This window comes from Dendronephthya gigantea, unplaced genomic scaffold (genome assembly GCF_004324835.1).
Source record: "Dendronephthya gigantea isolate DGI-Jeju-01 unplaced genomic scaffold, DenGig_1.0 000029F, whole genome shotgun sequence".
NCBI lineage: Eukaryota > Metazoa > Cnidaria > Anthozoa > Malacalcyonacea > Nephtheidae > Dendronephthya > Dendronephthya gigantea.
Genome location: NW_021163039.1, coordinates 384,623 through 397,190, shown reverse-complemented (window position 1 = coordinate 397,190; position 12,568 = coordinate 384,623). Strand labels below are relative to the sequence as shown.

The 12,568-nt window shown below is 34.7% G+C and overlaps 1 protein-coding gene across 1 annotated transcript; it reads left to right on the top strand.

The window, feature by feature from the left end:
• The first annotated feature begins 1,821 nt into the window (after positions 1–1,821).
• Positions 1,822–12,281, top strand: LOC114524077. Its single transcript, XM_028545193.1, has 3 exons — positions 1,822–1,860; positions 2,901–3,100; positions 10,934–12,281. Exon 3 carries the CDS (start codon positions 10,940–10,942, stop codon positions 11,570–11,572), a length of 633 nt encoding a protein of 210 aa, XP_028400994.1. The 5' UTR covers positions 1,822–1,860; positions 2,901–3,100; positions 10,934–10,939; the 3' UTR covers positions 11,573–12,281.
• Positions 12,282–12,568: the final 287 nt, after the last annotated feature.

Genomic DNA, 12,568 nt, shown 5'->3' with positions numbered 1-12,568 from the left:
GAGCGAAATCGAATCGCGCAGATTAGCCAAAGCTGTGCACCACAACTTTTGGGAGACAAGACTGGGACGTAGATAAATACGGTCACATACACATTTCAAATACTAGTATATTTCCCGCGCCATTACACACTTGCGACGACGAAAAATAATAAAAAAAAAACCAAAAACAAAACAAAACCGCCGGAGTAGTCAAGGCTTATCGCTTGTATACGATTTTCAGCGTGATTTGTCTTTTTCGGTTCGGTTCCCTCGCTTTGTCAGCCACTTATATTAGTGTCGACCAATATTCGGATATAAATGAAAAAATGGGAATAAATGTAACACAGTTGGTGTTAGAAGGACTTTAACTTATGATTGTGACTTGGATGGCCATCATTCAAACGAAGCGAAAACGGAACTATATGTATGATGAAATGGAAAATGCCCTAATGGTCCAAAAATTGGATTGAAAAGACCACCATAATTTAACATCTACTATGGCTCACAAAATGCTTCGAAAACAATTTTCTATTTTCCTTGCAGTTTTATGCCTTTCGGTGATAGTAATTTGTCCAAGAATTAAATTGCAAATAGGTTTTGTAGGCATCGTTAAAACGGGACAGGAAAAATTTGAGGTTGTATACTTGAATTCGTCCTGTCCCGTGTGAAAGTAGCCTTAAAGCAGAGACTTAAAGATAACCTCCACTCATGCAGATGATATCTATAGTACGTTTACTCAATTATTATTCGCCGTTTTTGATAGGATATTGTTATGCCCCCCTCCTTTCACGTCAAAAATTAAATTTTGGCTTGGTGGCGTTGTTTCCCACAATATACGTAAGCCGTTTGATCCACGTAACTATTTACTGTTGCTCTTAAATTACCTTATCATCACCACGTCTTGTCAGCAATCTGTGACTCGGTGTAGACATATTAGTTTTAAATATTTACGAAAAGAAGAACTAATCTCAGAGTTTTCTATTCAAAATATTTCGATTTAGGTCCTCAGCTTATTTAATTTTTTTATCAACACAAATAGGAAGTGGTAATCAAGTTTGGCCCCAAAACGGTGTTTTTTACGTAACGAATCAATCATTCAACAAAATGTATTTGTATTTATTTGTGTAGTATATTTGTATTATATATCCTGTAAACGAACGGCCTCTTGAAAATCAGGTGCGTAAGTGACCTGAGGAGCCACCGTTGTAAAATAATATCATTAACATGAGAAATGTATTTATCATATCATATTAAACCATCGGTTTCCACAAAGGCAATGTGGGAGGTTGACATGTACAATGAAAAATATTTCCTGATTACTACGTCCCGGGAAGCGGAGCTATTGGAAACGATGTAAGTTTTTTCATTACTAAGGTTTAATAAGATTGAATTTAATTTAGAGTTGAGTCTTATTGGTCTAGATCAACAGTAGCGTGGTCTCCATAGAAACTAATTACAGTTAAATTTTGGAGATTTTGAAGAGAGGATTTTTTGTATTCATATAGTCACTGAATGAATTATACTATACTATGCAACAGCTCCAGCGCTCATGTCACAGCTGACTTTAATACGGGTTGATTTAAACTCCGATAATATTTATGGTCTCATCACTTATAATTTGCCGTCGGAGGGATTTTGGTATGCATCGTCTCAGTATAATCCCGGCCGTAATTTTATAAACGAACCGCAATTAGTTCTCTCTGAGGGAGGAACGATTTTTTATCAGACTGTTTTAGAAATTAAATATTTTCAATTTATAATTCCGCAGTTGAGACCAGCAGGTATAGTGTGCCTGACGCTTATAAAGTTAGCTTGCTTGTTGCGTTTCAATCAGTCTAGCGATCTACAACTTCTAAATCACATCCACTGAACGAATCACAGGTAAGAAGTTTAGATATTGAACATGAATGAAGTGAGAAACTATTTTCCTAAATTTTTTTTTTAAATTTATAACAGTACATTAAAATCTCCGACATATAGTGGTCACAGAAATTTTACGATGTTTTATTTTATTTTGCGTTTAAACTACGTACACTTCATATGTAAATGAATATCTACCCACAGTAGCGAAAAAGAACAAAATCTTATAAGTCGAACAGTTGTGGACGATTGTCGTGAAAATTTATGAGAATCGAAGAAGCAACGATAAAGACGTACCCTTATATATGAGGATTACTACACCTCTAGTTCTATTTGTAGATTTTGAACTAAAAATTTTTGAAAATGTTTAGCGTCATTTGCTGTTTCGTCGTGCATTGACATTGGTTTGCATATAATGAATACGTTTTTCAAGTACTGAAAGCATTATGTTTATATATACTATCTATTAGTAGTCGATATTGCAAATTTTAATTCTGGGAAAGTCACTAGGGTTCATTATATGCTTACGTTGATCTTTTTAGGTTGCCGGTGATATAAAACTCACTCTTCGACTCAATTTATTCAAAGATGTGTCGAAAATTTTATTTGTGAGCAAGTTGAAAACACACAAAAATCTAGTATCTTAGATCCGTGGGTCACAACATTAATATAAATAAGGGTTTACACTGGGTTACTAGGTTACCAAACGCGAGGGGTTCGAAAATCGAAATAAATCTCTTTGTCATATGGGACAAATGTAATTATTAAGGCGATCAGAGGGGAGTTGCAATGTCATTAAACCCACTGGTTTTGATTAAATAATTTAAAAACTTAATTCAATTATACGTAGTTGCGTCCTATTGGCTACAATAGCGTGATTTCCATAGTTTCGCGTTAAGTTAAAAGTCATAGTGGGAATCTTTTGATGTCTTCAATTTTTGCACCCTATTAGTATTCACGACGCCCAAGTAAGAAGTATACATGCATATTCAACTTTCAGTAAATAAAAAAATGTGTAGTTTTTACATATAAACTGTCACTAATATTTTTTGTCCTCATAGCTGATGGAGAGTTCAGGAAGCAGTTTATTCATAGCATCAAAATTCATCTATATCGGCCCTACGACAGGAATTCAACCTATGTCCTGTGTCGTGCCGTGGCACTGCCTTGGCCTCTGAGCTACGGAGAGCTGCCAAGATCGAGTGAACGTATAAGAATCATCTATATAGACGGGAGTGTAATGGAAGTGTATTAGATAAAGGTAAATTAGATATAATTTCGCGAATTTGCTCGAAGTGATAAATATATTCCATGATGACTTTATTATTCGAATAGTCATACAAATTGAGTTAAAATGGAATTCGAAGTTCTATATCTTCGATTGCGAATTGCTCAGCCTCAGCTAACCACAAAACAAAGAGTGTTTAGCAACTATATATCAACGATTTTGCCAACGACTTCCTGGCTTTGCGTTTCAGATATTGTATCGCTCACCACTGCCTTCAGTTTTCCGTCTTCAACTCGAATTCCATTCACGCCCAGATGGGTTGTATATAAACTTAAATTAAGTATATATACGTAAAGAAGCTGCAAATTAAGGACTAAAATTATATTCCTGCAGCGCTAGGTAGCTATATAAACGGTGAAGTAATGCCAAGTGGATATAAAGATAAATTGTAGATATACTTTTTAGCATTTCGCTCGATAGGATAAATGTCATGATGAAGATTCATAGTTCATAGCTGTTAGAGAATATTGTTCGATTCTCTAATCTCTTATCTCTATCTATCATACAATTTTGACTCTTCCCTTTCCGTAACATAGTGGCCAAAGCAAGGAGTCTTCTTCGTATACGTGCGATTTCTGTATATCAGTTGCTATCCATATATGCCGATATTTTTATAACTGCTCCCGGTTCAATCTCAAGCCGGTTTTCCACTAGCTATATTTTTCGCGCGATGCGAATTTATTTCTTTTGATTTCAGTTGTATTTTAACAAATTTGTTAAAACCAGATGCTTGCAGGTGCGCACCTGCGTAGTGAAAAACGTAGTGAAAAACTAGCCTAATATTTCCGCTCAATTCTCAATGAGCGTCATGAAACTTATGTTATTTATCTCCATTAAGCGAAGTGTAAAATTACATATGATTTTTTTGCCCATGCATATGATATTTTGTGTGTACAATAAATGATACTACTATGCAGGTGATCCTATTCGGCAAAGAAAATTCGAAGAAATTTGCATTATGCAAATTCATGGCAAGCTGCATATTATTCATTATTCACGATTTCTGGCTATGAACACTATATTTGTTATAAATGTATGGAAAAATTATCCTCTAGCATCCTAGCTGCTTTGCTGGCAGTTTTTCAATGTTTTTCAAGGGATTCGACATTGATATATTTATGATGTCGATAAACCAGCTTGAAATTTTTGCACTAATATATGTTCACTTTAGGTCTTCGGGTATATAATATAGTCACCTAAAATTAGCGTTTTCATGCTTTCCTCCTTTTAAGTTTTAAGTTGTCCAAACCATAATCCCAATGGATAACGCGTGATTGTACCAACGGCAACAGTAGTCTGAAATGAATACAGCATGGAACAAAACGAAATCGTCTTCGAAACGAAATAATTATGGCGTTGTTCAATAAATACGAGATATAGCTACGCAACGGAAAAAAATATGCCTAGAATAGACGAATGCATGGACAATACATTTATATTAATACATTCTTTCCTAGCTGTAACGGTATAAATACAATTGCTTTTGTGCTGTCAATAAACCCTAAGTTTAAATCTAGAACACATTCTATGCATGAGTTACAACAACTACATGACTATGCCGCCTGTGACAGCCTTTCACGACAGGTATAGCATACGAAAGACTCACTTAAGTATATATACACCTGTTCACGAAATGAATTGACTTTAGCTGCTCATAAATAGATTTCTTTTCTTTTCCTTGAAAATCCCAATAAATTTTAACATTGCTGAAAATCATAGCTTATATACGTACCTTGAATCTAAATTACGAAAATAATTTCTAAATGTTTTATCCAAGAACGATCCTGGGGCAGGTTGTTCGAAAGGCGTTTAGCTTAACCGGTGGATAAGCCAAAGTTTAAAAATACTCTCATATAGGTCTTGTAAATGACTGAACCTGCATCTTATATGTATTTAATATGTACTTTCATTGACAATTAAACTATTTACATCGAAATATTTCAGCTCAGTTTTTCAATAAATAGATAATTTGATTTTCTATTTTTAACTTATCCACCGTTTAAGCTAAACGCCTTTCAAACCACCGGCCCCAGGTTAAATAACATTAATTATACCAACATTAATTATCCAATATTACTACAAAAGCAAAGAACTTCAGAAGCGTGTTAGTTAAACTTTGTTATAAAATTCGATGCATAATTTAACATATCTTGGAAGCATGAGTCATTGTTTGTGTTACGTGGTGAATCTTAAAGGCTGATTACATGGAGTGTTTTCAGCCCGGGCTGAGTTTCATGCCATGTAATTCAAAAATACCGCTTTGGCCCCGGTGAAACTCAGACCGGGCTGAAAAGAAACCATATAATCAGCCCCTAAAGGACCCGTAAGTTTGATATATAAACATATTATAGATAGAAAATCAAACATGTTTAAGAGAAAATATACGTACTGAGATTTTTACGACGCACACCCTGTGTTGCATCTTCTGTGTTCTTGCGTGGGTTAAACGTAGTATTCATGATGTTAATGTTAAGACGGAAATATGGCTACACAAAGTTGAAAATAGTTGACATAGGCCTGTTTAGCGTCACGTTTGCGTTTCGTTATAACTGTGAATCTGTATAGGGGGGGAAAGTTTGTGAGGTGCCACCATGCATGATTGGTGGTACAAAGCGAAAAAAAAATGTGAAATTGGATTGTGGCAAACCGGTGCTTTACGTAACCATTCAGTAAGCTGTTAGCAGTCATAGTTCGAGTATATCTTCCTCTATGTACGCCCTTAACACTAAGTAAGTCCGGGTACTGTGCACGTTACGAATTGTGTGTTGAAAATAGGAAATTGCCGTAAAACTTTAATGCCGGATAAATTAATTTAATTTAATTTAATTTAATTTTAATTTTTTATAATTTATTAACTTCGCCACGGACATATAATAACTAAGTCATTACAACAGTCATATATTACCTAACGTTACTAGACAAAAACAAGAAAAAGAAAAATGTGGCAGGGAAATCGCAACAGCTAATACGCCAATTACTGCGGTCCCGTAATAAACGAAAGTAAAACTAAAAAAAACGCAAAAAGGAACCCAAAAATAAAAAGCCTGGTTGAAAATCACAATATGATAAGCCTAGTCCATATTAACGCGTGTAACAATAAATATAGAGTTGTATAATGTTGCTTTTGCGTGGACAAACAAAGCGTTTGCGGTTTGTATTAAAACCGAACCTGTCCTTCTTCAGCCAATGAGGCCCAAACCTTGTGCCTGTTTTGCACGCTTTTGTAGCTTACACTACCATTATTGAATCTACAACAACATGCACAATTAAGTGTAAATGCCCTATTTTTGTACATCTTTAAAAACTATATGGTTAAATACACTTTATATCACTATTACATTAATACATTAGCAGGAAATATTTTTCTATGTCGCGTGATATATACTCAAAACCTCAGTTATATCTTCATGCAACAGCACTAAAAATTTTCAGCATTAAAAATGTTTTGCAAACATAAAAAGCATCCACAAAGTATGTTTACTGTATAATCTCAAAATATTGCGAAAATAAGCTGTGTGAGACAAGCTTAAGAGTTGTTTGCATATTTAAACGCGGTTGTATATCGATCAATTCCTTTCACTTTCGATTCTGTGTCGTTAAGCCATCTGCTCAGGAAATACGTTGATAAAACATTGGAACTTGAACTATTATTCCCGTTAGATATTGATTAATCAACAGTAATTAGTAATATAATTATTTAATGTGAAATCATTTCTTCTTTAAAATTCACCAAACATCATACCACGGTATGATCACGGCACAAATACCACGGTACGATCTTCAATGGAACAATAAAATGCATGCAGCAATGATTGTTTTTGTGATGGTTTCATCTGACGAGAGAACGAGTAGCAATTTGCTATCGACATGCACAACATATAAAATAAAACCTTACATGCCGTTATTTCCTTGGAATATCAAAGTACAAATCGATAGTTCAACCTGATTCAAAACTCGAAATCTTCATTTCACCGTAAAAAATGATAACTTGCATACTTCATTCCGAGTTGCACTCCTGTAGAGATATCTGTAAAAGACCGACAAATTTTGTGCCGCTAACCAGTGTTAGCCATGCAGTAGCCACAAACAGGCTAAGAGTGTATTGGACGTTTGTTCCTGAAAATTAACAGAAATTAAACACCAGTGGCAGTGGAATCGTGGTACCATTCGATTGAATCAATCTTGAGTGAAACATCGTTGATATTAAGGTAGAACATGCTAACTCAGTTTTGAATTTACGTAGATTTGTCAATTCATAATGATTTGTCACTTGGTTCAAAAATATCAGTACTGGTTCAGTAGGCCATCAGTCGTAGCTATAAACGTATATCATTATATACTCTATAGTACAATCGGTATAAAAATGTGAACGGAAAAGTTTAGAAACAAACAAAATTATCACTCGCCCCATGCATTTCAGCCTTTATAAAGTTATAGTACCGATATATTTGTTTTCAAAGTTAGGCACTATTTAAGAAATAGAAAACATTCGTGATGGTGAACGTTTGGGAAAAATTCGCTCGCGCGACCGTATAAAATTGAATTAATTAATTCATTCTTCGGTGTATTTGCGGTGTATCGATTATTTTCTCAAATTAATATATCTAGGTACAGGGTGTATACTAAAACAATTAGACAACTCGCCTTCGTTGCCTATTAGCAAATAGTCGAGAATAAATAGAAACACGCGTGGGAGTTTGGGAGAACGAGAAATAATCCCACTGATTATATCTCGTCTCCCAAACTCCCACAAGTGTTTCTACATAACTGTATAGAAACACAGAAAAAAATGTCGTTGACTATTCGCTCATAGACAACTCGGACTCGTTGTCTAATTGTTAAATAGAAACATGCTTCTCGACCAATCAGCACGCACGTACTATAAATGTTATATTATAATTATAATTATGATTAGAATATGAAAATAACGATTGGAAATTACAGCAATATACATGTTGTAACAAGTCGATATATACTATAATTACTTACTTGTTCAAAAAAGTGCATTCGCTCGGATTTTAAACCAAGAGTGTGTATAGCTAACTATATAGTCTGGAAAAAATTGTACGTAGCAACGGAATTGTATTCTAAACCGACGTTCAATCTCAATTTATATTTTGTTTTGTATGATTGAAGAACTTGTCGTTCACTGAATTCGGCACAATTATATTAATTGTCAAATGAATGCTCTTAAAAAGGGGAAGCCATATGTGCCAATTATAGTAATCGCGTGCTGATTGGTCGAGAAGCGTGTTTCTATAACTATGTAGAAACGCAACTTTTTCCCCCGAACTTGACCAGTAGTTTAGTGAGATTAGAATTAACACCACTACAGTGTGTATAAAAAATTATATTCCAAATTTCGCTTGTTTTACGCAGAATATATGTGACAAGGTTGGTTGATTTTGACATTGGTTGATTTTTACACAATTGTTAAGTTAATTTATTTGTCTTTCAAATGACATCCACGCACGCGTCATTCTGTTAAAAAATGAAAGTTTGTGAAACAAGGCTTTGAAATGCTAATTATCACTGAAAACAGAAATGCAAATTTATTGCAAACTTCTCCTTGTGCAAAACAAACGCCTTGTTCATTGAATTAAGTTTTGCATTATCTTGTGTCCTTAGGTGCCACTTCGAATTCCCATAACAGGGTATTGCTGGGGCTCGGAACCGCGCGCCTGCTAGGAGAGTCTGGAAAAATTTTGAAATATACATAGGCCTCTGAAATAGCCGCAAATGCATCTCAATTTAAGGATTATTGGGAAATAGAAGATACTTTGTAAAGTTTCCAGCATGTTTGGCGCTCATATACAAAAACATTAAACAATATAACCATGCTTTGGTTATGATGTCAAATATTTTGATATGGATAACCACGCTGTTTTAATGGTCTAATACTTGTCCTATGTAAAGTTGCAAACATGTTTCGTGCTCATATACAAACATTAAACAATATAACCATGCTTTGGTTATGAAATCAAATATTTTGACGTGGATAACCACGCTGTTTTAATGGTCAAATGCTTGTCCTAGCTATATGTAAAGTGGCAAGTATTTTTCGTGCCCATATACAGATATTAAAATATATAACCATGCTTTGGCTATGAAATCGAATATTTTGACGTAGATAACCATGCTAGTTAAATGGTCAAATACTTGTCCTATGTAAATTTGCAAGTATTTTTCGTGCCCATGCATATACGAATATTAAACAATGTAACCATGCTTTGGCAATGAATGTCAAATATTTTGACATGGATAACCACGTTTTTTTAATGGTCAAATGCTTGTCCTATGTAAAGTTGCAAGCATGTTTCGTGCTCATATACAAACATTGAACAATACAAACAACCAAAGAGGCTCCTCTTTCAAGTTTGACAATGGCGCAGTAGTTGTTGGCTTCTCTCAATGTTAAGCGGAAGGATTAAATTATGAGAGACCAAGAAACGGTACATTCGACATGGCTGAATATATAGGAAAATGGTATACTCGACCATGGTCAAATATGGCCGGAAAACGGTATACTCGAACATGGATAATCACGCTGTTTTAATGGTCAAATGCTGGTCCTAGCTATGTAAAGTTTCAAGCATGTTTGGTGCTCATATACAAACAACTATATAAAGTTGCAAGTTGCAAGCATCGACCATGGTCGAATATACGGAAAAACGGTACATTCGACCATGTCGAATATACCGGAAAATTTGGTTATGATGTCAAATATTTTGACATGGATAACCACGCTGTTTTAATGGTCAAATGTTTGTCCCTTTTGTCTCTGTTTTTTTATTTTGGCTAAACATATGTACTGAACATAACTAATTTCAATCCATTTGTAAACATGGCGAATTTATTACGACAGATATCGTTGGAAATTAGAGACTCGAGATTAAAGACTAATTACGGAAAAATTATTGGTGGGGCTAAAGCCCAGCGAGCCACCCTGCTCCGCGGTTTCTGGTCATAAGCAGAAACCGATTTGATTTTGATTTCAAGTAACCATTTTTAGCAGACGATAACTTGGTTATTTCTGGTCATATTGATACACGAAAGATATAATCGAAAACTTAATAGGCTAGTCTTTCTTGCCATACAAAAATTATATCATTAAGTGTAGTTTTTTTTTATATAGCAGTCTGTCAAAGTTTAATTCGAATTCTTTTTATACACCCTGTACAACATATTTTTGCCTATAAGTAAAATTGCATAGAAAATGAAAATATTTTAGTGTAGTTTTTTGTACTTTAATTAACTCAGATTATAATTAAACAGTTGCCATTCTCACCCCCAAGGTTTTAATGACTGGAGGTTGATTAAAAATATACAATATTAGTATATTTTCAGTATTGAAAAATGGCCTTTGAGCATTCTGATTGGCTCCCTCAGCAGTAACTCTGAGGCAATAGTTACTGCTCAGAGCAGTTTGAGCAGTAACTATTGCTTTTCCCCAAAAAAACATGGCTGAAAATACTCAAAATCAAAATTGTATTTATAAAATAAACACGTGTATCAGTTGTATTTATAAATGAAACTTTTTCAATACTGAAATTATACTAAAACAATTCGTCGCCTCAGGCTCGGTGATTACAAGTCTGCCGAGATTTAACAAAGCATGAGATGACCAGTTTGTGGTATTGAAATCAGTATGGCATAAACGTAGCAGTCATTACGACTATAGCATGTTCTTATTTGATTTCAATAAAAACTTATTTTAATACCACATGTAAAAGACCTTAAATAGAGGACAAAAAATTATTATAAATACAACATTGTACCTGAAGTAAATGAATTTTTGTTTTTTAGTTCGAAATGGCCGGAGAATGTTCATCGTCATGGCCTAAATTAACTTTGGAACCACCTAGGAAAAGAGTGGAAAGTCATCGTGATAAAGAGCCGTATAATAGCTCTAAAGCAGCTCTACTACAATCACTGAGTGAAGCAGAAGACACACTTAAACAACTTGGACATGACGCACTTCGAAAACGAATTGAAGATTTGCGTGGAAAAGTAAAAGATGTTTTAGAAGATCAAGAAGAAGAAATAAAGAATCTTCGACGCGAAGTAAAAGATTTAACCGATGAAGTGTCTAGTCTGAAAGCAGAAAAAGACGAGCTGGAGCAAACGCTCGCACTGGCTCAAGTTACGTGGTCATGGGAAGCACATCTAGCAAGATTTGTGGTCGATCCTAATGAAAAAATTTACAAAAATGGCAGGTTTGATCAAATGAGTAAATATCTGAAGAAAACAAGTTGGAGGAATAATCTTTGGAAGGAAATACAAGACAAAGTAGCGCAGTGGTCAGGTAGACATTGGCAAGTAGTTAAAAATATAAGAAAGGAGAGAAATTGTATTGCGCATCCAGATTTAATTAACTTTGACTATGTAGAAAGTGAACTTGCCAAGATTTCTCCCGAATACCGGAAGAAGATGAAGACATGTTGACATGCTCAAGATGACAGCTAGCTTAATGAAGTTTGGACGACTAGCCAGAACTACAAGGACAAGGATACGCTTTCTAGAGAATCCCGAAAACGGTTGAGTGAAATTATTTCGTGGGATCGTAAATTTGAAGAAATCGAGGGCCTACAAAATATGGAACACGAGGAGGCGAAAAAGTACTTGCAAACGTACGTTGGTAATCCTGGAAATATCCAAGAGTATTTTACCCTCGTCGATTTAATCAAAGATGAAAATGGCAAACAATTGGGAAAACTGGCCTGGAAGTTTGCGAATTCTTATCCATCTACCAACCAGGAAACAAAAGATGCGCTTGAAAAATTGCAGGCATTGTACCCAAAAAGTGAGCACAACAATCGCTACTTTAAAGAAAGAATCAGTTTTGGAGTTGACGTTGCAAGGCTGCATATCCCCGACTTCCTGCCAAAGAATTTGTGGAAGCGAGGCGTAGAAATCATGAAGAAATATTTTAAAGAAGGACTTGATTCTATATAAGCTTATATTGATTTAGCTGTGAATGTTTTGTGCGCCATTCTAAAAAAGATAAAAACACACTATACTCCGTACTCCTTATATTTCAAAACGTATAAATGATTTTTTATGTCATCATAAGTGAATGGCCAAATATGAATATAGAGTTTTGTTAATTGATTATAGATAGAAGCAAATGTTAATAGTATAACCATGTATGAAAACAGGCATTAGTCTAAAAATAAGTAATTTTATCAAGCATAGCTCAAAGCTATAATTCGTACCCGTTTTTGTTCGCTTTCAGTAGATGAGATGGCTACTTCCAAATAACAAAGAATATGAACGTTCCTAAAATTCACGATATACAGTGGCAAAGAGGGAAAGCACATGCCTCCCCCCCCTGCAAATAATCTCCAGAATCTGTTTTCAGGTTTGTCGAAATTTAAAAAGAAAGCTAGGTTAACTATTTAAAAGATTTACTAAAGTTTACAGAGTAAGAATTCTGATTTA